This window comes from Hylaeus volcanicus, chromosome 6 (assembly GCF_026283585.1).
Source record: "Hylaeus volcanicus isolate JK05 chromosome 6, UHH_iyHylVolc1.0_haploid, whole genome shotgun sequence".
In the NCBI taxonomy this organism is placed as follows: Eukaryota; Metazoa; Arthropoda; class Insecta; order Hymenoptera; family Colletidae; genus Hylaeus; species Hylaeus volcanicus.
Window position 1 is genome coordinate 11,960,745 of NC_071981.1, and position 26,216 is coordinate 11,986,960.

At 40.7% G+C, this 26,216-nt stretch overlaps 2 protein-coding genes across 6 annotated transcripts in view; both read right to left on the reverse strand.

Moving 5' to 3' along the window:
• Positions 1-53: 53 nt before the first annotated feature.
• Positions 54-6,560, reverse strand: LOC128878867 (importin subunit beta-1). 2 transcript variants are annotated; one of them, XM_054127456.1, is made up of 6 exons: positions 6,089-6,558; positions 5,470-5,528; positions 5,199-5,381; positions 4,461-4,814; positions 2,365-4,382; positions 54-1,223 (listed from the first exon to the last, which is right to left on the reverse strand). In XM_054127456.1, coding segments are annotated over exons 1-6 (2,676 nt in total). In that variant the 5' UTR covers positions 6,150-6,558; the 3' UTR covers positions 54-1,222. The 2 variants fall into 2 exon arrangements, with proteins under 2 accessions (XP_053983431.1, XP_053983430.1); XM_054127455.1 differs by lacking the exon at positions 54-1,223 and having other exon boundaries at positions 2,361-4,382; positions 6,089-6,560.
• A 7,527-nt stretch (positions 6,561-14,087) lies between these two features.
• Positions 14,088-26,216, reverse strand: part of LOC128878868 (probable nuclear hormone receptor HR38) — a 99,359-nt gene continuing 87,230 nt past the window's right edge. For 3 of the 4 annotated variants that reach the window (XM_054127457.1, XM_054127459.1, XM_054127460.1), the window contains exons 3-8: positions 22,820-23,061; positions 21,699-22,223; positions 19,062-19,389; positions 18,224-18,532; positions 17,111-17,345; positions 14,088-15,061 (exon numbers count right to left, since the gene is read on the reverse strand). In XM_054127457.1, coding sequence (XP_053983432.1) covers positions 14,805-15,061; positions 17,111-17,345; positions 18,224-18,532; positions 19,062-19,389; positions 21,699-22,223; positions 22,820-23,061 — 1,896 coding nt within the window. In that variant the 3' untranslated portion in view covers positions 14,088-14,804. The remainder of the gene's footprint in view (positions 15,062-17,110; positions 17,346-18,223; positions 18,533-19,061; positions 19,390-21,698; positions 22,224-22,819; positions 23,062-26,216) is intronic. The other variant, XM_054127458.1, reaches the window with a different exon arrangement.

Sequence of the window (26,216 nt, forward strand, 5' to 3'; positions counted from 1 at the left end):
TCATTCGATCGTCTTTTGCATCATCTTTTTAATTTTCCCATTTTCTTGTTCACGAACTTTTTCAGGCCGGATGAGGACTTCGGTACAACTCAATAACTTATACCAGCAAAATATTAATTTTAATGAATCAACAGCAACGGACATTCACATACGGAGGGGGAGAAATTAACATACACATCATCATACTACAACTGATCATTTAGATTCTCGCGCAGCACGATCGGACCAGGGGACACCAAGTTTCTTCGAATTTTCCCGATCATTTTCAATCATTCGATAATCCCTAGCGCTCTTTATCTCCCTTTCTCTCCTTACTGCACCCGCTCACTCGCGCATCAGCGACGATCGTCGGTAGTTTCCCCGACAACCATTTGTTTCGTTCATTTAGACTACGAATCACGCCAACGATCATACGGCAATGACACTTTTTTGATTTCCCCAACGAGCGATGCAATCGTTGAGCAAGAAATCGAAATAAAAATCGGACACGCATCGTTGACAAAGCTGTAGGAGGGCTAGAGCTTCGCAACGAATTGGAACATAATTGCTCTCTCACAGACTCGAACGTCCTTTCACAGTGACAACGATTTTATTTGTACCACTTTCTCTTTCTTTCTATCTATCTCACACATACATACAATTAAGAAAAAAAAACATTCTCCCGTTCAACTGATTCAACATTCTCAGCTCTGCAGTCTCTCGTGATCTCCCTGTTGCATTCTGGTGAGTCTCATTCTCTCGCGTCTTCTTCCGTTCATTCTTTTCTCTTCCACACTCCTTTCTCACTGGCCACGATTCCACCGTCCGTCGAAGTCGTACTTTCCTCAGGTTCAACTTCTCAATCACGCGGGTAGAAGCTTCAGGCTCGTTATCAGGCATACTTGCATCACCGGAACATCTCGGCAGGCTTCTTGGCCTTGGCGCTCATTCATCGGCAACATCCACTTGCACTCCTTATCATCCGTGGTTCTCGGCATCCGGCAGGCAGACAGGTATCTTTTTTCTCGACCATGGGCTGGCGCTCGGCGCCGGTACTCGGAATACCGTCGCCAGACAGGGACACGTGCAGACTCATCACCCCATCATCATCATCATCATCGCTTCGGAACGCTCACGCACATCCATCAACTCGCATCCGCACCATCCAATCTTGTTGTCTTTGTATTGTGTTTGATAGGTTTCTAGTCAAATCAAATTGCACGACAGTACAACCATGGGATGATCTGTAAGCAACAAAAGCGAGCCAAATATCAATAACCGTCGCTCACCGGTGGTATATTATGCTTTTTTTATTTTTTGTTATAGATGGGCTTTCTGTCGATACACGCGGTGTATGCATACGCGTTTATCAGAAAACGGACGGATAAAGGAGCAACAAAAAAGTAATTTGCTACGTTGTCCCCGATATTCCGTCAACACCTATTTCTGTGTATCTCCTTCGGTATTTTGCGTCTGTACATCCTCTTTCTTGCATTTCCGACCTAATGTACCATTGAAAATTTCTTTCGAATGGATTTACTCAATGGACGGATTGCAGATATAAGAATGGCGGAATGTTGAGTACACTAACGTCTCGCTTCCTGATCAAAAATCGGGATCGTTAGTTGCCATGGACCGAGAGTCGAACGGGAATTTGTTTTCGGAAGTGATCTGACACAAACCGGCTAGAACACTCCGATTAGAATGGTGGGACACCCCTGAATTTATACAATTTTTCAGCACTGTTGCAACATACACAGATTTTGCATAACTCTCTTGTTCTTTAGTATTTTCCAGAAATGTGATGTCTGTTTAAACTCTTGCGCTAAAATGACGTGTCATGTACGTTGAAAGTTTTTTGTTTCAAAATTGGAAATTACGGTTTGATTACGTACATCGTTAAACAGTTGGCAATGTAAGAGATTAAAAGATAAAAAAGAAACAAATGATAGGATAACGGTAATATGTATTGAATTACTTGTAATCGTAATGTATTCAAATTATTTCCGCAAAAGTTTCAATTATTAAGATAATATTGATAATATTTTCACGAAGATATTGATTATACAATGAAAAATAAAAAAGATTCTTAGTCCGCATTAGTAGTTGTCACCGATAAACGTGCGCTTTAAAATTTAGCTAACGGATTTTTAATTATGTTGTTCCTGGTCGCTCGAGCTAAAGAAACAATCAGATATCTCTAACGCAGATTTGATAAAAAAGCGAGACATTATTGCACTATTATGTGAAAAATGGCATAGCAGAGGATGAGTGAATCGATACAAGTAAAAGATGTCTAAGTACATTCATCGCACATCGTTCACACGGAAAATGGTATAATGTAAGAAAAGAAAAGGGTAGTAAAATGATGGAAAATATACTCACCAACTGGACATGGAGTTAGCAGCAGTCTTGAGCTTCCGAATCTCTTTGGCTGCCCAGCTCGCTAAGGTTTTCGTCTTCTGCGTGCGCGATCGTCTGGCCTTGGTTAATAACTCGGTAAGTGGTTCAGTCTCTACTATTGGCAACAGTTTTGCCCCGAAGACGGTGACTAAATCACCGAGTAGACCCACCGAGGCTGATATGTTCCCTTCAGAATGTTCACGATCCTGAGCTATCGTAGTGATGAACTGAATGATAAAGGGTACATGTGGCTCCACAAGAGCAACCGCAGCGTCTGGACAAGGATTCGCAACATCACCGCGAAGGCCTTGCACTATACCGGTGTAAGCCTCGAGAACACCCTCGCGCAGCTCGTTCAAGTAATCGATCATATCGTAATCGTTCCTGTCGACATTCGCTTGAGAAGCCTGTGCTAATGTCTGCAACACCACGTCCAAATATTTCTTGAAGTCTGGCCCGATGCTTAGAGCGATGTCACCGAAAACTGAGAAGATTTGAGGTTTTACGGAACGATGAACCGTATTATTTCCAAGGTTCTCGAGCAAAAGCGTCATGATCTCATCGCAGTAAGGTAGCATCTTGTTCTTTAAGGCTCGACAAATATCGCCGGTGAGGCCCACAGTTGCGCAACAGACTTGATACTCTGCATGATTCTTCAAACCGAGACAGAGATACGGTTTGAACGCATCCATGTACTTGAGAAAACCTTCTCCTAATACTTCGACTAGAGTCGAAACAGCCAAGAGCGCGTCCTCCTGTACGCCTTCAGCTTTGCAAGAGTTCGAATTGAACATGGATAACAACGCAGTCATTATCACGTCTGATATTTGCGGAGCGTCATCCGGTGTGACTTTACGCAATACAGATTGTAATGTAGCACATAGCAACGACTGCAGATCGTTGTATTCGGCTCGATCGGAATGAGTTTGGATATGAGTTTCCATTTGGAGTACCTGCTGCAACCTCTCTAAGATTACCATTGTCGTTTTCTGTACGGTTACATAACAATCGCGCGGGGAGTTCTTGACCATTTCCATTAAAGCTTCGTATGCAGCATACCTCAAATTAGCTTGAGCGCCGTCCCGACGATCCGTTGTTTCTAACAATATCTGAATGATGAAATCGAAATATTGAGACATGCAATATGTCTCTGGGGGCTGTGTATCGTCGGTAGTCGCTGCTGCAGCCTCATAACTGGCTTCCGCGAGTCCGGTAAACGCCCAACAAACGTTCGCTGCGACACGAGGTTCTGCCTTCAAACCGTTTATCAAAGCTTCTAGCAAAGTTTTAAAGTATGTTTCGTTGATAGCTGCTTCAGGTACAATCTCACAAATTCGACCAAATGTCCATGCAGCTGTATCTCGCACAGCGACGCTACTGTCGTACATCAGTTCGATGAGCGTTGGCATAGCTTGTTCTACTAATGGTTTCACGGTGGCAGGATCCAAACCACTAAGGATCGATCCGAAAGCCATCAAAGCAGCATCTCGATACCTCCAATCGGCACTCCTAATGTTGTCCTTTACGAATGGAAGAACATATGGAACGATAGCTTCCTCGCAGCAAGAAGACAGTAACATTAAACACACTCCAGCTGCTTTAGAAGGATTCCAATCATCTTCGTCGTCGAATTCTTCTTGTTTAGCGAGTTTCTTCATCAATACAGGTACTAGGTACTGCAAAGCTCCCTTCGCGTAATGCCTCGATACTTTAACCGGTGGCCGACCTCCATCGGAAGCTTCCCCTTCTTCCATGGACAAATCTACTTCTTCGTCTGATACGTTTGACCAAAATTCAATTCCTTGCAGTGCAACTTCATCAATATTAGACTTCATGGCTTCCAAGGTTATAGGAAATAACGCAGGAGCCATGTACGGCTCCATGTATTGATAATATAAAGACATAATTTTTACAAGACACTGTAAAGCAGCTACTTTAACTTGGGTATTGTAAGACTGCGTTGCTCCACAAACCACTTCCATGATGAAATTTCTTTCCGTCTGCACATGGAAAGAATTAAACTTAGAAATTTCTGTTACAATCTAAAAATTGTAGACAATGTTTCGAATAATACTAACCCCTATTTCAAAATTTCCTTTGGTAAATTCTAAAGAGTTATAGAGAGCGCTTGTAGCTGCAAGACGAACATGATCCGAAGTACTAGAACCTTTCATGCCATGAATAATTGCTGTGAGAATTTCATTAGACTGAGGTACCAAAACATCGCTCTCTATTTCTTGACAAATGTAACCAATGGCTTCAAGCGTTGCTTCTTTCATTCTTTCTGTGTTGTTGGGATTTTCAACATAGGTGACTAGGAGATGAATAATATCGGTCCACTGACCAACAGGCAATTCAGCAACTGCAACGTATGCAACACATTGTGCTGCAGAACTTGGCCTATTGTTCTCTGTCCCAAGTGCTACCAAAATCTATCAATAAACCAATAAAATGCAATTACTTTAACGTGTGTGCTACTATTAATCATCTGCTAAATCCTGTTATATACATAGTAATTCCATTTATTATAATTGATGCTTTTAATTATACGCATATATTACATATTATATAAGTTAACAGAATATTCTAAATGTATTGTCATGCATAATGAAACATTAGTCTATAATTATTACTTTATTTGTTTAGACAAATACAAAATAGACAATTAGTGCAATCACATATGCGACATCAAGCTTTCAAAAGGGAATGGCACGTCACATGTATGCCAGACTAGTAGTAAATGTCATATTTTAAATCGATAGGTATAATAAAATTGCATTTATACAACATTGTGAGTGAAAAAATAAATTTCTTACATTTTTCTTGACAAATTCCCTGATTTCTGCAGGAATTGCAAGCCAGCGTTGCTGATATTGGTACTTCAATTGGGCATCTTTGGACGTAAGTTGATTTTTGAGCTGAAGACCCGCAGCCATACGGGCAAGAGGACTAGCAGTGGCAGTAACCAGCACTTCGCTGAGTCTTTGCATGAACTCATGCTATAATAATGTAAAATTAAATATAATCTTCAAAAGCTATATTCCAAACCAATCTAGAAACTTCTACCAAAACGACCAGGTAACTTACGAGATTAGTTTGTGCTGCTTGCTCCAAAAAATTCTGAGCTGCTTCCAGTTCATTTTTGTCTGAAATCGCCAACGAAAATGAACATAATTAACACCATCGATCGAGCTGATTGGCTCGCAAATGTCACACCGCTTAATTCGACGATAGAGGTTAGAAAGGCATGATGCATTCGTACTCACCGTGCTAACCGACATCGGGGACATGCAGTACGAATAACCGTCACATAGGACAATAATTTTCCGACCGCGAACAAAGCCCCTTAGCAACAGTCAAATGGAGCTCAATGCGACATATTAAAATGCGAACAAGATACCCCGATAAAATACTAACGCAACGATGTCCAGAAATTCTCGAAAAAACAATGGAGACTCGAACCAACAAAGATACCGAGAGATACACGAATACACCGGACGAAGCATAAAAGAGACGCGCACGCGGTGGAACCTTACTTTTACGAGCAAGGTCGTGAAAAAGGTGAAGAACATTCGTTGACGACCGGTAATAGTATCATTCGCAAAACAATTCGAAAGCAAGGTCAAGGCGAATGAAGCGGACCGAGAAAAATTAGTCTCGATTCCATGATGTCGCCAACCTGAATCGGATAAATCAAACGACTCACCTGACGAGACGGTCCTCTCGAGAACCTGGATCAGTTGCACCGTCGTTGAATCCATCTGCATGATTACGGCTGTTTTCGGCTATTGATTATCGTTGCGATACGTATCCTTTATGCTCTGATAGGAAATGTCTCCTTGTCACGACCGGCGGACATCCACATGTAGCCGCCACCGAATCAACTGGCTGACGACGTACCCCCCTTCTTCCCACTTCCTGCCCAGTGCTCGGTTTCTGCTTCCTTCCACAACGTGCGGCGTAATAATACCCGCGCCCTTTGATATTCCCACGCCTCTACGATGTATGGACGGTACTACTTAATCGACGAAACGAAAGGCTATATAAGAGCAACGATGTACGCCACCGATCAACGAATACACTCGAATCCACGGCGGTCAGAATGAATCGCGTGAATATGGCAATAACGCTGTCACGAGTCACACGGTTCTCGTAAACGATCGTCGTGTCTCTTCAAGCGCGGACTACTTTGTCTGTGCGTTGTGCGAATTTGTTTCACGCACGCGCATCAGGGACTGCGAACGCCATCTGCGCCCGGTGCCAGAGCTCCCGCGCCTGCGTGCTACGAGAGACCGTTATGCCGGCGAATTTTGAAATGATCCCACTGCTTCGCAGCTGCACACACGTTACGCGAATCACACTCGCACAATCGCGTTCGCACAATCCCGTTCGCACGTGACGAAGACTATTGGTGTTTCGTCATCCCGAAAAACGCGACATTCTTGTTCGAGAAATTATTTATTCTTATTGTTTTTTTAGATTGCGGAAGTCTAGTATGTACGTACACTCAGTTCTCTTTTTATACAGTCGTTTTTTAAGAGTTTCGATTCAACACGGTCCAAAAAGAAAGAACTGCTTCTAATTTTTGTACATGATTTTTGTTCGTTTTGTTTAATCATAGTTTTATAAACCAATTGATTTTTGAAAATAAATTTATTATTGCGTATTCAAAATTGTTACGTAACTTACATCTGTAAATTTTCAATGCTATATGCGAAATCGGCTGTGCGGTTTGACTTTTATTCAAAGTTTCAATTCGCTGTTTTGCTGTAATCAATATATGTGCCGTTTATTTTGAAAGTAACCTAAATCCATGTACATTTAAATTGGGTTATTTAAGAGTTTGCGTTTCAATGAAATTAAAAATATACGTATAAGATACCAATGTATCACACTCCTTATTGCGTGAATTTTTTCTATTTAATTAAGGAATTCTTCAGAATGTATATACCGTACAAAAATATGACCGAGATTTCTATATAACTTTGTATTATTAATTTAAAAATGTGTATTTTTTCAGTTCACAAATTCTACTCAATTTAAATAGTTTCCTTTTTTGATAATTTAATTTTTTTGTATATTATTTGCTGAAGGAATGCAGATAAATAAATATATGAAGACTCGCACGTGACTGTTTGTATTTAATTTAAAAATACTGAATAACAATACAATTTTTGTCAACCGTGTGCCAGATTTTAGCAATCCCCACGTAGAATAAAGTTAAAAAGAAAATTATCGATCGTGATACGTAGTATAGCACGGTTAAACTACAAACACTTTGAAGACTTCAGGTACCAGATCTGGAATTAAGCACCAGGTGCGCGTTATGTAAAATCGCAGGACCCTTGACAACCGTTGGATTCTGTCGATAATTGTTTGAATACCTGTTGCGTTGTATACAAACTATAAAGAGGGTTATAATGTCGTGAGGAACACGGGGTACTCGAACAGAATCGAAGTAGATCATCGGTTATTTTAATAGATTTAATGAAACGATATACAGAATACATTTGCTTTCGTAATGCATCGCAACGCATCGTCCGCGTGCCTTACCATCTATATCACATGTCAATTTTTTTATTTATAAAATATAATGGTCATAATGTTTTCTCTCACGTCATGCCTTTGAACTGCTTTCTTGTTCGCATATCGAAAGTATGTATATACGTATGTATGTATATGTATATACGTACATATATATATATATGTATATATATACAAATATATATAATTCTTCATTTATTTATATTTATATTAAACGTTATATTTATATATTTTTATATATATATATTATATTTTATAATATTATATATTATTCAAGCGAGAGGGAACTGTGTGTGGCTCGGCACAGAATTACAGAGAATCAGGCCACGGAAAGAATGTTTCGTGAATGTGCGCACGGTGTAAACAACTTGAGTAGAATATTTTACAATATTTAAGAAACGTCTAACGTTGCTGGATATCGACGGTCGTAGGGGTGAAAAGGCCGGTGATCGGGAAACTTCCCTCGCAAATTCCTTTTTTATTGTCGTCGCCGAATGTAAGTTTGCAAGGCGACTGATCGGTAAAAATCATCGGCGAGCCTAGCAGTCGATTTTCGATTCACACCTCCTTTTCAATTGTACGGCCGTCAATACGTCGATAAATCGATCGACATTATTTATCCATTAATTGGCGGCGCAACCAGAAAGGGGAACATGAGCGGCACCTGCCCCTTGCTTGGGAAAGAATTACAAATATTCTTTTTTAATATTCAGCAAACATACAAAATTTCTCTCAATTCTTTGGTTTATCCGTTAAGGACCGATGTTTTCATTGTTTCTGTTGAATAACATCAGATTTATTTGGTTACACAACAAATTGTACAGATTGTTACTAAATGTAAACAAGAAAAAATCTCGTATCTTGTTGCTTTTTTTTTTATTCGAAAATTGATTTTTACATGATAGAAAGGTAATTACTTTTATTCGTAAACATAGATGTAGCAAAATTTTATCTCTCCCCTCGGTTTGGGATTTCTGATTGCGTCACCGCAATTAATTCCGCCTCTCAGTTTCTTCTGTCCCTTTCTCCTGTCGCGTTCCGGACCCCTTCGTAGAAATGCATGCTTAAATTATTGCATCGATCGATATTATTTCGATAAACGAGTGCTCGACGCGCGGGTTCACTCAACGAGTTCGTCCCGCGTGGTCGATGACCGTCGCTTGCCAGCACGTCGGGCGGATACACTCGTCGTATATAAATTTATATAAATTCACTTTCAACGGTGCAACGTCTACCACCTTCGACGCGTAGGTACGTGTGTGTGCCTGTAATCGTGCATTTTATTATTATGCTGTATCCGCAGATATTCGTAGGGCAGAATACGGATCGATCGTTGTAGAAATGTCCGTACGAAGACGAGAATCCGCTGCTCCACGGTCCTTTTCCGTCACTAACGTTCGACAATATTCAAAAAAAAGGCCGATCAGGTGGGTGAAATCATAGGGAACAATAGAGAAACTCTGAATCTCTGGATGGTATATTTTGCACTAGATGCGATCACTCCTATCGAGGAAAACGATCTTCGAACGCGTTCGATAACGCTTCCGTTATCAGTGGACGGAGAGGGAACGAGCTCTGACTTCGAGCTCGAAAATTCGAATGCGACAGGTGCGCGTGTGCGACAGTTGATCGAAAGAAATAATTTATTAACAGAAGAAGACAAAGAGACCTTCGAAAAAAAAAAGTAATGGAATCATCCGTTGATTGAACATTTATTGTTACATCGAGGGAAGTAGGATAGTACACCTAACGGAATTGGCCGTTTGCTCGTTACAGACGATGACAATTAAATTGGTAACAACAACATTCGGACAACCTCGTTCCTCGTATTGTGATATTTCTACAGTCATGAATGATCCGAAATTTCCCTTTCTCTCCCTCTCTGTCTCTTCCTAACCCTATGCTCTCGCTTTGTCTTTTTTTCTTTTCTCATATTTATATAATTCCCCTTCCTGGATCGGGAAGGTGCGCGCGCGAATTATACATGTCGTAGAAAATAATACATCGCTAATTGGCGATCGAGTCCGGAGTAGGTCCGACAGAATCAGAACCAGAACACGTCAATCACGAGTTAATTGTTTCCACTCCAATAGGGGATCAGAAACGTGTCGCGACACTTCCTTTAATTTCCTTAAGTAATAGGAACAAAAATACCCCTCCTCTTTGTTCGCTGCTCGTTGATCACAATTAGCCTAATAGCACCGTTTTACTTGACGAATTCCTGCTGCCTTCCGAATCTCCTCCGGACTCGATTAGCTCTTCTATACACGCGGTGGAAACGATCGGTCTTTTGTCTATTTTTACAACGCGCCGAAACGTTTGCCGATAATTAAAAATTAATCGTCACCGATCATTGCAGCCGAGCGAACGATAGTAGAAATTCCGTGCAACCGTTCGTTTCCACTGCGCTGTCCTAATTTCGTTCGAAAAGGGAGACGCGTTCGTGCGACCCTTTCGAAATTTCTTGTACCTTGCTGCCGGGTATTTTGTTCATTTTTTTTTTCGAACACCTGCGATCGTATCCAAGCACTATCACAGGGTGAGTCGGCAGGACCGTTTGGCCCGCGCCTTGCACTTACAGGGACCTCAAATTAACAAAATAAAATAGTTAAGACATTTTGTTGCTTTAACGATCGGTTCATGATTTGGTTCATAGTTTTGACACAAACGCCAATATTAATGCATTTCGATTGGGATCTACTACTTGGACTCATCGGTAGGAGTCCCATTATTATACATCCAGAGTGATCCACGCAATTTGCACACCTTGATCAACTCCTAAAGTATGCATTGTATGAAAAAGTGTTTTATGAAGATGTTACATGATTTGAAGGGATACGTTATGTAGTGCATATTTTTATTTTATATGTGAAGGTACTTCAGAGATTTTAAGATTAATTTTGTTATATTAAATGGAATGCTACAATTTTTTTGCCAACGTATTGAAGAACGTGAAATTCTAAGTGGAAAGGTAGCTTGTATTTTAGAAATTAATCTAGATGTGCAAGTTACGTGGACCACCATATACATATATACATCGTATAATGTATGGCTATATGTAAATATATTGAATAATATATACAAATCAATTTAACGATATTTTAATATACAGGGTGTCCCAAAAATGTTGTAACACATTGAAAGGGGTGGTTCGGGAGGTGATTTGAAACAACTTTTTCCTTAGCGAAAATGTTGTCCGAGGCTTCGTTGAGGAGATATTAACGGAAAACACTGACCAATCAGAGCGCGCGGATACCGTTGGAGCGGTCGCGGTAGCGAAGGTTATGTGCTAAGCGGCCGCGCTTGTACGCGAACAAGCACCTTACGTGCGTCGAAGGACATTGGACGCGGCCGCTTAGCTTGTAGCCTTCGCTACCACGGCCGCTCCAACGGTATACGCGCGCTCTGATTGGTAGTGGTTTTCCGTTAATATCTCCTTAACCAAACCTCGGACAACATTTTCGCTAAGGAAAAAGTTGTTTCAAATCCCCTTCCGAACCACCCCTTTCAATGTGTTACAACATTTTTGGGACACCCTGTATATACATATATAACAAAATATTGTTCAATTGGAAATATAAATTATATGTGTAATGTTAAAAAGTTTTTTATAACACAGTTCTATGACAAAATTTGTAAAAATGAATGAGAAATCAAATTTAAGAGAAATTGAAGAAGAATTTGGTTAAATAGTTAACAAATTATCAAACGAAAGATAACTGTTTTAATAATTCATAACGTCACATCTAAAGTGGAAGCTGATCCGATGAGCCTACATGTTAGATCCGGATCTTATCTTAGCATGTTCCAAAAATATTACTCTTTCCTCAGAACAGAGTTTTGTATAATATATTATGGACCTACAAAAAGTAATTGACCCTCTCGATCTTTAAGGGGGCTCGATCGCATCTATTCGCAAACGTTCTCACAGACATCGTTTGCCAATTAAGCTCGTTCGCACGGAGAAAAGCATTCGTCGCTCAACTCGATTACAAGTTTTCGATCGAAATGTTCCCCTATTTGAAAAAAAAATTGAATTTCCTAGCCTCGTCGCTCGATAAATGGAGCTGGACGCTGATCGTTCTTTTCTCCGTGTATTCTTCTGTAACGAGAGGTCGCGAAGACTATCAATTGGATCGTTTCTACGCGAGACACAGCACCGAAAGAACAGTATAAAAAAGAAACAAAATGGATCGATTTTCCAGAGGAACCATGTTTTGCGCAGAGATCGATGAAGAACGGCTTCGGGCTCGAGGTCGTCGATCCAAGGATCGCTACCTCGAGCCAGGAGATGTTCACAGCGAAGCGTCGAACATTTGCAGATATACACGGCATTAGACTAACGTATACACACGTAATTATTTTACACCTATTGTGCACATACATGTATTTAAACGTGTCTCCGTCGCTTCTTAAGATAAACCCCGCGTCGTGATCACGCGGAGCCTTTGTCCGATTAGGTGCACGCTAAGTTAACGCTGTGATGATCTCGGATTATCTCGTATAACGCTGTATCGGTTGGATCGGTTTACTGGGGTTGTAGTTTAACGGATCGACGAGTAACATACACGCAAAAGAGGAAAGTGTCATTGACGAAGGGTCGAGTTGACCGGAGACCCGTTCTGGAGATCCATCCAGAAATCGAGGATCGAGGATAAGGATAGCCGGATACGTGGTTCGCCGAGTAACCTCGAACCGTTTACAGCCTCAATTTGTTTCTCTGTTCTCGGTGTCAATCGGATTCGTGATACAGTAGCATGGCATAGAACATGAAAAACCATCGATTATATCTATATGCGAAGCATGGGTAGAGAATTTCTTGTCGATCTCAAACGGAGTCGAAGAGGACGATGAACGGAGATACGATGGGACCAAGTTTTTCGACCAGTTTCGGATCTTTTTGTCGCGGTTTGACCTGTAGAAATATAAACAGTGGCGGGGATGAGACCTGATCGCGAATCCGAGCAACGAATTCTATCGATATCCGAGACACTACCGTACCGGAGAAACTGCGGCGGCAGAGGAGTGCTTAACGTTGACGGTGATTTCTTACGCATTAGCAGACGAATGGTAACACAAGGTGGTGGTAAGAAGGTAGCAGATGGTAACAGTGGTAGTAGCGGCGATAATCGCCGTAAGATCGTAACGCCTAGCGGTAAGTAATAAGTAATAGTAGTAGTAAGTAGTAAGTAATAATATAAGTAGTAGTAGCGGCGCGATATACGTATAAATAGGACTTTCTACGTTAGTTTGATTAAAAATAAATGTCATAACGTAATAGGTAACTTTATGCCGGGCCCGTTGCGGAGCCGTTGCCACTCACCGACGACGATGGGCACAGGACGATCAAGGTTGGGCGGCGCTTACTTTGCGATTACTTTTGCGATAAATGCGGGTGGTTTGCAATCTTTCGGAGCTAATCGTATCTGAACATTCGGTAAACATTAATCATGATTGATCGGTAACCACGATACCGGTGGTTACGTTTCGCCCAGCGTTGTCCCATCGCATCGTGCGTCAGCGAGCTGCCAACAGATCGGCTGAGCCTGGGCCCCGTTTCACTCTCCCTTTCCCTTAGCTGTCTAAAATCACATTAACGCAAGAGTAGTGGTAATCGGAGGCCGGGTCCATCCCGACCGGCGTGACTTGGAAGACACTCACACGTTTTCAATGATACTAAATTCCATGCGATCAACGGGGGGGCTGGCCGGGCGGGGATGGGATTGGGTCAGAGCACCAATTAGCCTCCAAAGCTTAGGGACACGCGTCTCCGAACGAGTAACGGACACCTACGGGGATCGGGAATGGAAAGGATACGACGGTTCTTTAGCATCATCGCGACGTTCGAGTGTGATCAAAGTCACGTTCTACGTCTAAACTGTCAACGAGGAAGAGCGTCACGTTTAAGCGGGAACTCGTCTTCCCTGCCGTCCTCGTGTTTCGCTCTTCCGTCGTTGCTCTGATATGTTGCGAATCCTCAATGCATTTCTTCCTCCTCGCCGACGGATAAGTACATTTATTCACCGTAAGATGAGAGTTCGTTTTCACGGCGGATCGTCGAGGATTAGAACGCACCAGCGACGAGAGAAACTTTGGGTGTTCGTTGACGCGGCAATTTATACAAAGTAGGTAGAAAAGTGATAAAAATTTGTGTATGCTGCTTCTTCTTTTTTTTTTTTTTTGCTCCTTTTTGTGCACGTTTTGGGGGAAATATATAACGTAGCCGTTAGTCGAATCGCCAGCTTAGTGAACACTCCATGATTGGGCACCCTCGGTTGTCTCGATTATCTCGTACACGAGGATGATCCGTCGTTCGTTTCGTCGCTGGTTTCCTGTTCTAGACCACGAGGATTCGCCGTGAATCCGGGACGACCATCGACTGCTCGGGTGTCTGCGCTCTCGATAGCAAGAATAGTCATTACATCGTACAGTATTTAAGTAGTAATAGCGGTAATAGTAGTAGTAGTAACGATAGTAACATTTGTCCCCCCTCCCCTTCCCCCTCTCTTCCGACACATCACGAAGTCATTCATCCACGCGTTTAGTGAACGCCGTTCACTCGTCCATACGTTGAGGGAATTTTGTCTGAATTCAACATCCATGCACACACGCATACATCGAACGTCCAAGTATCTCTCAGCCCTTGGGGGTGTCGAGCGTCGAAAGTGTCCGCGTACGTGTTCGATCGGAGCCGACACGTGGGACGACGATTACGACACTCGTGATAAACCATGTGAGGATACACGCAACGAAGATAGTAGAGACTACGTGTACGTTTAGAACTAAGGAAACTTAATCGTGTACGCGACCGCACGGATCTCGCGAGTGAATTGTCCTACGCGACGACAGCCTTCTTAGGCTTGGCTCGGCGAGGCGAGTTAGAACGGCAGACTACCGACGAACATCGTCTCGATCAGCGGCGGCGCCGGCACCAGGTCCTCCAGTTTCAGGTAGAAGATACGCTGGAGGCCCTGCACCGACAGACTCCTCAGTTCTGGTAGTTTTCCCAACAGCCGGGACAGGTAGTGCGCTTTCCTCTGCGCTTCGGCGTTGTAGGTCACGTGGTCGCGTAGGGACGAGATGATTTTCATTTGCAGCTGCTCCATGCGATGAGGCTCCTTCAGGCCGTACCTTTCTGCAATTGCAAAACAGGAACGGTGGTTCTCGTCAGTATTTTGCACTTGTAGGATTAGTATAGGATGGAGATGGGGTCCCGCGGCCAACAGGTTGCATATGCTCTTTCGAGGAGATTCTGTATAATTTCACGAAGACGTAATAAGAAGGCCACTGCTTTGAGGTTCAGTGAAACAGATTTTGTTTTTATAACTGTCGCTTGAGTCGATAATCGTTCGAACTAAAAAAACGTATACAGAGTGGTCCATGCAATTTGTACACCTTGATCAATTCTTAGAGTATGCGATGTATAAACTAATTTTTTTTTATACCAAAGTTGTATAAATTAAAGGGGACATGATGAGGTGTATATGTTCCTTTTACAAGTGGATGCGTTTTGGAGATTTGATTTGGAAAGTTAACTTCGTTATTTTAGATACTTTTAATGACAATATATAGAAGAACGTAGAATTCTAACTAAACGTGTTGACGTTTATTAACTCTAAGCAATTGAGAATAGCTTCGCTTTGACTCTCAACAAATTTACTTAAGGTTAATATGCCTGCTGCACAGTCAGGTTTGCCTTCTTGTAACACTCTCGATAAAGGGCTGTAACGTCCTTATCTAAATCACCAAGGGTCGAGTCGATCGAGAAAAAATAGAAAATGTTACACGCAACATACCTTGGTGGTAATTGCGTCCAAACACCGATAGTATCTTGGGTACACAATTATGAACCTAGTAGAGGCTGGCGATGTTGTCGATATTACACTATGTAAGTTTGACGACAAACGAAGCGAAACTATTCGTTAACTGTTAAGTTTAGAGTTAATAAAGATGAATATCTTTTAATCAAAATTTTTGTTTCTAAAAAAAAAGGTTGTTTAAATTGAACATAATAACTGACAAAAAGGCACGAGTACAGTTCTTAATATATCACCGGTGAACGGATCAAGCTTCGTACAATAAAATGGTCGATAGATATAGAAAAATATTTATAAGTTCATCGCGTAAAGCGAATTGCGATTGAAAAAGTGAGAAAGGTTTATACAGCTCAATTCAGAATGATCAAACGCGTCTAAGACAAGGTTACATAACCACGAACTTAGTTCTTATGTATGTTATCAAAGTATTTGGACAAAGTTTAATAGAATCGTAGTTCATTGTACTATATACGTTTAGGCAATAGAGAAGTACTACATAAAATTGCGTTCTCGTCTTGAAAACTAATTTCTGTAAGCTCCACGATTCTTCAATCTTTCATGTCATCCTGTCGTAACCACTTAGGTCTATACGAAACGAGCTCACAACAGGACTTGTTCCCTAATTTATTTCCTACCGAACCAGTAGATCGATGGTTGCGTGCAATTGACTTCCTGCAGCTGGATAACGCCCGAAAAGGCGCACGCACGTAAAACGCGCGCGGAAAATCACGGGGACGTATCGCGTGCGAGCCACTGACGATCGCGGTTTCTTTCGTCGTCGTATCGATAACTAGCCAATCAATGGGTAAATAATTTATCTCGCAGACGGCTACGCGTAATAGGAAACCGTCAGACTGTGAAAATACAGAACGAAAGCTAATCGAATGGTCGATATCTTCGTACATATACTTTTTATTTAGAAAAAAAAAAAAGAACTAATAAAATTAAAATATAGTATATATATTGGCGAGAATTCGAGCAAGTGCTAAATTGAATGAAAAAGTTACTCGAATATAACGGTTTCTATTATATTTTTACCCGAAACAGTTTCAAAAGGAAATCGAAACGTTGCGTAATAACAAATTTTTTTTTATCCGTAGGTCTTTCTTTCTAATTCTTACACGCTTATTTTATTATCACGAACAACAAAGGAATAAAGCTCTCCTCGAGAGCGCAATTAATAATTTCATTTGTATAGGTAAACCCACAAATAGACCAACGCATATATCGAGGATTACGAAAGATGGCTAATCTCTTTACACATCTAACCAGATTAATAATCTATCAATTTTCAGTACGACGGAAAAATAAGTGTAATCGGAAGCGCATTGGATAAGACGGAGATAATGACTTAAAAAAAAACTTACCAGTAATGAGGGTGAGAGCACAGAGACAGGCAAAAGCGCTAATGTCTACGTCGAGAACGTGAAGAGCTTTGCAGAACTCGAGAATGCTGTGAAGCCAATCGCCGAAGCTGCGTTGACATTGCTCCAGCGCGAGGACCACGCCGTTGCAAAACGTCAACTTGGTGTCTTCTGGTTTTGTACGGTACGCCAACCGCAGAACGAAGAGTTCCAGACTTGCCGATTGGAAAAGTAACTCCTAGAACAAGGTACATCGCCAGTGAACGATTTAATCCAGACTTGGGAAGTCTTCGAATTTCTCCGATCGTGTTTTAATTACACTTTCGACCTGCGTTTACTTTTAACGATAAAGTACTAGTCTCAGGAGAACCTCAAGGGTACTACTTGACAACCGGTTAATCAGACTGTCGATTAAACAAGTCGTCGGCTCGCCAAGATTGACCTTTTATAAAATGTACAAGCTATTGATCTCTATAACGAGAGCTTCCTTGTGTATGTTGTCTAGAGGTCGATACGTAATAAACTTTTAGGATTGAGAAGAGATACTGATGTTTGGGAATTTTTCTGGCGATACAGAATGATTAATATACATTTTTGAAAACTGTTAATTTGTGTAGAAAATGTAGGCGTTCTAGTACCTCGCTACTCTAGTCGAACGGTGTGAACCAATTTATTTGGTAGTAATGGTTAGAATCGAATGGAATTTACATTTTTGAAAGCCACCTTGGACGAGTGAAAATCACAGCTACGTTGAACAATTTTTTTCTAGAAAATAATTCACTTAATACAAGATCTGTTTGCTGAAGTTTATTATACATATATTGAATAATAAACAAATAACTTTTGTTTAGACTTTTTAAATGACCTGGTCTTTCATTTCAGGTTTCAGTTATTCGTAAAAGATTTGTGTAATGAATCCAACATCGCTATTTCACTTAAAAAATCTAAATAAAAATTATTGTTTCAATATACGAGTATATGTATGATAAACGTCAGCAAACAAATCTTCCATTCAATTGTTTTCGAAATGAGACTTGTTGAATATTCTTATGATTTTCACGCGTCCAAGTTGGCTTTCCCTCTCCCTCTTTAAGAGAAGGAATGATCACTACATACCTGGTCCTCCCGAAGTAGGTCCGTGAAGCCAGGTATTTTGTCCGCGAAATTTCGAATCACGTCGATGGAGGTGGTGAGAAGATTGTAGAACTGTTGCGTTTTCTCCGCTTCGGTGATCGGTAGATCGCCTGGTCTAGGTTGCCTATACTGCGAGTAATCTAGGCTAGCCTGATCAGGCGTGGTGTCCAAGTGTGCGCGCACCAAAGCGGTGATCAAGGAAACTGGTGGGCTAGGAGGTGACTCCTGTGGTGATTTCGGCTTCGAGGGTAACCTACCCCTGCGGCCCTTCAAGGAGTCTGTCCTGACCACCTGCGAAACAATAATTATCTAATAGTTCTTAACTCTAAAATATAGCGATGGTTGAAATGCGAATGTTTGTGCAGGTTCGTACTTTCATGGATGATGTCTTAGATCGAATAGTATGTCTTAATTTCTAAATATCTTAACATGTATATTATCTATATGTATATCTAATATCGTTTGCATTTTTGCACATTTACTCTTTTCATAAGTGCATAAGCATTTGTAGTCTGACGATGGTGCATGCTTGTCTTGTCAAACACCAAGCAAGTAAAGCAATAATCTTCAACGATCATTAATATACTAATGTCACTTGACTTGAATAGTTTCGAGGAGAACGATGACTTTATTCTATAGAACAATTAAGTTTTGATTTGTTCAGTATCAAGTATCGCACTTTATTTTATCTTTGATACACTAATTTTTATTCGATGAGTATGAAATATCAATAACTTGTTTGTTCCTTTTTTCTTAATAGAATCTTTGATGTAGGGGCACTGGCTAGGACTAATGATTAGATGTGAAGTCTGTCACCCACCTCCTTGACCATGCCGACCATCAGGCACTTCTGGAAGCGACAAAATTGGCAACGATTCCGTCGACGTTTGTCAACAGGGCAAGCTTTCTCGGCGAGGCACACGTACTTCGAGGCCTTCTGCACGGTCCTCTTAAAGAAGCCCTTGCAACCTTCGCACGTACGCACACCATAATGTTGACACGCCGCCGTGTCCCCGCAAACAGCGCACAGTTGACTCGGGCTAGGAGGCGCTCGCTCATTGCTTGCTCCGCTTCCGGACGAGGGAGAGCTCACTGAACTTCCGGTCCCACTGCCGCCACGTGCTTTTAGGGATTCTGTGCTGCTACTACTGTCGATAGTAGAAACGATTTTGTTTAATCAAAACTGGAGACCTATATTGTAACATAAAATGCTAGTATTGTAAATATAGTATGACGTCATACTGGTATATTTACTTGTATTTACTGGTAAGTTTTTTGGTTTTCCTACTTGATTACAATTTGAAAAGACTAAGTCGCAATTGTGAAAATGATAAGAGAATTGGGCAATAAAAGATACAACTCTATTCATATATTATTATAGATATTGTAAGTATCCTATTGTATCCTCGTTTAGATTCGAAAGAAAATGCTTTAGAATTTTGGCATAAATAAAAAACTAATACACCTACACTAAATTGTATTCATTAGCTGAAGTATCTTTGGCAGTTCTACCAACTCAAGTTAGTGTAGAGATACTATTCTCATCTCTTAAATATGTATTTTCATCATTGCAGTATAATTTATCTGATAATGTCCTTAATGATGTCTTAATATGTAGAGCTAATAACAATGTAAATTTGTGAGTTGGTAAACTTATTATTACTCTTATGAATTACTCAAAAGTAAATATCTTAACCTACCATTTCTACAATAGGAATACCAAAAACAATACCAGTATGAATATAGGTTTTCGAAAAAAATGGGATCTTATATGGAAGATGATAATAGAAAAAGATATACACGTTTTTGACCTAAACGATTATCCTAAGATATAACACAAAATTATCATAGCTGTAAGAAATAATATACTTTTAATAGATAAACAACAATACGGCAACAACGTATGGAAGTTGTTATTAAATTGGCTTACGATAATGTTTGAGAAACCATGAATACTATTGTTTAAATGAATATGTCAAGGTTTCTATCTTCCGGAAGAGTGAAATTTATAAGTATTAAAATAAAAATTATGCTGATATGATATGCATTTTCTACCTCTATTCTACCTTTGGGACATTCGATAAAATCAAAGAACACAAAAAACGGCACAATTATTTATATTAGCACATAATTTATCGTGTGAAAATAAATTGTTCGTTAAGACGCGAGAGTTAGACGTATGACAAAAAGTCCTATGGATTGGAGCAAAGTAGCAAAACAACGTCGTGCTTAATTGATTAAATTGCTGAAACGAGGAAATAGAAATCGCATTTGACGTAAGAAACGATTAGCGTATGACCCGGTTAAACTCGACATCGTCATCCATTATAAGAACGACGAAGTAGAGTTCACATTAGCGTAATGAATGTGTCTCAAACATTTCAACTGCAATTATAGTAACGAGTTTAATCCTTTATTAATATGACGTTCCTATCATAAATCGTACAGTGATTGTCAGGCGTAACGTTCACGTAAAATGGCGTGTAATAAAAATAACTGTTTACTTTTATCAAATAGTTTTTTCTATCAACGCAACGATCATCAGAGTTTGATATCTAATCAAACATATTTTCCTCGCATCATTTTAAACCTACCATTCATTCTAGGCGTAAAAATTATTTTTCTTAAAAGGTTAGTTCTAGCCAGGACTTTGAAAAAATTCATTTTTTTTCCAGTTTCTTGAAGTGTGATATCTTGTAAATATTCTTTCAAGTTAATCCGATGAATAGTTTTCGAGATATCCGAAAATTACTAAAGAGCTCTTGGACTCGATAACAGGTAACTGAAGGTAACTACTACTATGTTTACAACTTTAAACCTGTTTTTTTTAAAAACTATGTTTTCATAGTCGGTGACCACTGTGATTCAAGAATCACTCGATATATTTGAATGAAATTCATAAACTTTATTCTAGGTATAAAAAAGTAGTTATTGACCGAAGGATTTTTTGTTTCGATGAAAAATTCAATTTGTATAAACAATAAACATGCCCATTTTTCCTTGAAAATGTGTAAGTAAATGATCAGAGGCCGTCATTTTCCTAATTTTCAAAAAAAAAAAAAAAAAAGAAAGAAAGGGCTTCGATTAATTACTAGATTAACTGTTAAACTAATAGTTTATGTTTGTCGGACTGATTTTACATGAACCAGTAAAAAGTTATGATGGTCACCGCAAAGAACTAGTTGTGGAACAGAGTTCAACAAATACGCCAATAACTCTGTCTACAATAAATATTTTATTTTGAAACCTTTGTCGAATAAAGTTAAGACATTGTATAATAACTTAGTATTATTTTTTTTATAAAATATATTAAATTATTGTAAAAAAAAATGATTTAAAGTAACCATTATTTCGCGCCACTGACTAGACCTAACCCCTTAAGGGTACGCCTACCAAAGATTATTCAACATAAAGAGACAAAGAAACAGTCATTATAAAAAATATATACACTTCTTACCTGACGGACTCTAACCTTTGCGTGGGCAAAGACGCTCGTCGCGCTCGTGACGTCCTGACGACGACGTTGTCGACGTTGGGGCAGAGATCTGTAGGTGCCACGGGGGTAGCACCGCCAGTTATGGCCGGTGGTGGTCCGTAGACCATGGGGACGCTTACAGCTGCACCGTATGGCGAATCCTGCCGATGATTCAACGGAGACGGAACCGCCGTTGTCGGCGTGGGCGCCGTCTCCGTGGCAAAGTAACCCTGGTGATGATGGTGGTGGTGTTGCGGCTGGGGAGGTGGTTGCTGTTGCTGGTGGGGGTGATGATGATGATGATGGTGCGGCTGCTGCTGAGGCTGTTGCTGGTGATCGTGGTAGGGCATCGTGGGCGAGAACTCGGTGGGATAGTGACCCGTGCCGCATGGATACACCGGGTTGTCGTAACAGTCCTCGTCCATCTTAATGCCGAGGACTTGAAGTTCCTGTCTAGTATACCGGGGAGCTGTGTAGGTCTCTTGGAAGCTCGGCAAGGGTGTTGAGCTACGTCAGACGGATCGGGATTAAATGTCAATGCACCGTTAACCCATCGACCGACGAACGAAATGTCAGTCGTGATTTTTATCAATCTCTGTCGAAGACGATCATCAGCTACGTCTTCGTTCAAGCGACCGATAACATCTACGAATTCGAATCTCAAACTTAGAAAGACTGTGAGCCCTGAGCTGTTACGTTAACCCCTGGCAATCCAAATTTTCTGGTTTCAGTTCTGTCGAGTCTCACTCGACGTAGGACAGCGAGGGGTTGAAGACTAAGCTTGAGCCTAACTGTGTTACGTGGTAATTATTTTTGGATAAATATCTTTCCAAACAGGTACTTTATCAACGATAGGAAATTATGCTCGACTATGCTCCCCATTGGTTCGTAACGAAGAATTCGTAGTTTTCGTATTAACAATGATAGTATTTATATAGAAAGAAGAAATCATTTTGTTTTCATAAGGAAACGTTACAAGTATTTGTAACGTTTATCTACTTTTAGAGTGAGTATTATTAATATTTTAAGTAATAATTTGATTACGACTTATGCATTTCCCTTTAGAAAATCAGAAGCTTTAATAAAGTAAAACGAGGGAATACCTAAGCGAATCAGCTTGGACGTCTTCGGGAAGAGGAGCTGCAGATGGAGGCGGTTGTGGCGGTTGTTGGTGATGCACGGCTTGCTGGGACTGTGCCGACTCGTCGGCGGTTGGGACACCTTGAGGATTGCCGAGCTGCAGTTCCGGAAACGGGTCCAATTCCTCGGGTAAGCTTCCCGCATCCGCAGGATCCGAGTACGACGCGCTCAATAAATCTGCTAGCGTGCTACATCCGAAAGGGCTCTGAAAATAGAGATTGGCCTCTAGTTGGACAACTTGCGACGTTCTGAACCTTCCAATATTATTAACCCTTAACGGTCGTAAGTCGCCTCTGACGTGACGTTGCTTTATTACTGCGGAAACTCATTGTCTATGGAACGTACGGACAATTGCCTCGACAGTTGAACATTACCAATGGAGCGATTAAAATATCCAGTGATATAACATGGACTTTTAAAATCAAATTTCAATATTTTGGTTCTGACAAACAAATACAAATTTTATGAGTTTGGATAGAGGAGCTTGAAAATGATTTTAATTCCAGCAATAAAGTGTTAGTATACTCTAAGAAAAGTTTTCTAAAGAAAAGTTATTTTATCTATACAATATACCAGTGTATAAAATAAGATAGAGGTAGAAATGTTGATAATTGGATTGAAATCGACAATGATGGTGAAACTCTACCTAGTTGGACTGCAATTTTTGGAAACGCTTCGCAGCCTATCGATAAATAATTATTTGAAATGCATACTTTTGTAATACTCCATCAAAAAATAAATAATTTCTAACAAAAATGTTGTTCGTATAATTGTAAACACTTTTGGCGTATGTACAAAAAAAAACAACTACAACCTAGTGAGAATTATTTATACAAGGCTAGTGTTCGTTTGCGATGTGACATTGACACTTCACTTCTCCGAAAAAGACAAGCCAATTTGTGACAGTTTTTAACACGATGTTACGCCATTTTCTGATAATGTTCAGTACAAATTTTGGGGGGATTAGGACTGTTTCAGAATCCTTAAACACCTTATCAGCTTATTAGAGTAGAGATGTCTTCATTATAATAAAAAGTCGTACCGATCATCAATCGCGATTCTATCCAACAGATGTTTATATCTAAAAGTGGATTCTATTGTAATAGCGATATCACCGTTCTAAAGCCACTATTTTTATTTATTTTATACCATGCGATTTTAAACACAATCATTATAAAGGACATTCTTGAAAATGGATTACTAACGATCGTTTGCTTAATCAAATGCGTCGTTTAACAGATAACCGATCACTATCGAAAAAATTAAAACATCTTTTTATACATTTAAGAAAAGTGTAACTGTTTAAAAATACATTCTCAGTGTTTTGTTTTGTAATTGGAAAGAATAACCACCAAGTCGTAGAATACTTTCACAGCTACAGCTCACGATACCGCTGATATTTCGTCTCTCGGATGCTTCAATGGGTAAACAACGACGGGCGATCAATTTCAACTACGAATAACATTAAATAAAATTAATATTCCTTAACAATTCTTTTACATTTCACCCTTTAGGAATTAATTCTCAAATAGTAAATCATAATAAAGATATAATTACCGAGTTCAAAGATAAATCACAAAGATGACCTTACTCCTCGACTCCTGACACCCCCGTGATCCCCCTGGACGAATTATGGTACCGGAACGTGCAATGTTTTCTGAGGGGCCAATACTTGTATTCTGTACTTCGAAAAGTGTTCACCGTGGGGGGACATCACAGGTGACGTAGTACCCGGCGCACACGCGACACATTCGAAAGTATACGTCACCGAAAGGATGAGAGAAACGCTGGTCGCGACTGTCCAGAAAGAAGAGAAAGAAAAATGCAATTGTTCACTTTTTGCGTTGTCCGGACGAAGTCGGACAGTCCTGAGAGAGCCGTGCGAGCGGCAAATCGAAGTACTCGACTGCACGGCGGTAACATTGTTCGACCACAATGGCAGCCCGTGTCGAGACATCGATGTATAGTTGAGGTGCGCAGTGAGGACGCCGGAGAAGACTAGCGAAGCCAGCCCGTATCGCGTGTTGTCTATAACTCAACGTTAGACAGCCTCGCTGAAAATTTCTACGTCGAAGCGTCGAACGAACCGCTTCTCTCAAATCCCTTCTAACGCAACGTCGATACACTCGCCGGCTGTCCCTGAACACAGTCCAATCCACGCGATTCCATTATCCTAGACGCATCGTTGTCGAACACCGACACCGATGTGTCCCGTTTCGTCCCACGATGCACCGTGCTCGCGATTGTTATAAATAATACGCGTCCAACAACACGTGCCGTGAATATCCGAGTGACATTTAGCGCAAGTAGGTCTCGGGTTAACGCGGGATGACGCGATTGAGTATTAGGTATAGGAGAGAGTTCCGTAGTCTTTTTTTTCTCAGCAGAATTCAATCCCTGGTGCACAGATCGTTGATGGTTCGTTTATTGAAATGAGTAATGAATCGGAAGTCACGCTTCTCTATGATTAATCGAAGTCGAGAGAGTACGAGTGTCAGAGTTTATGTTGGGAGTAGCAGGTGTACGAAGCTCGGAGCTCTATTCACGATATTCGATCTTCGATATATAAAATTATTCGTATATCACTCTAGCAAAAATTTCGTCGAAGGCAAAGGGTCAAAATCAGGCAAAATTAGTAGGAGTAACTCTGAAATTCTTTTCATTCGTGCTGTGGATACTTTCGAGTAACTATTAATTACTGTTAATTCGTTATTCGAATAAATAATGTACGATTCGGAATGAACCACCAAATTCTAAGAAATTAACAAGACAGAGCTCTATTTCGCGCCTAATATTTTCGGTTTGTGTACCGACAGACATCCGAGAGGCCCAAAAATCGATGCGAAACGAAGCACGCCAAATCGATCGAGAACCGACAGGAAAATGGCACGGAAAAACGAAAACGTCTGCGAAGGTGGCAGCGACGAGAAGGTGTCAGAACGAGGAAGGGAGGATGGGGTTAGGATATTCAATTTGCCAGGTTGGTTCCGCTGTTGGGCTGACATTTCGTTCATCGCTCCCCCGAGAACCAGCGATCGAAGCCTCAGCCTTCCATGACCGCGGCTACGGCCTTCTAAACGGCCTCTTGAAAGCACCGTGTCCCCCCTTCGACCCTTCCAACACTTCCTCTAAGCAATTACGATACCGTCGCTACAAGGGTCCGCCGATTTCGCGAACCTGGCCTCCTGTTTAATTAGCGCGGTGTCCCCTACTTATAGCCTTATACGTAAGTCCGATTTACCATTTTCCTTTTCTGCTTTTGGTTTTCCATTATCTATTTTTATCTGCTCTTGCTGGAGATTTATTTTGAATATTAACCCCTTAAGCTACGATTTAAGCTCCAACAGCGTTGAACCAAAA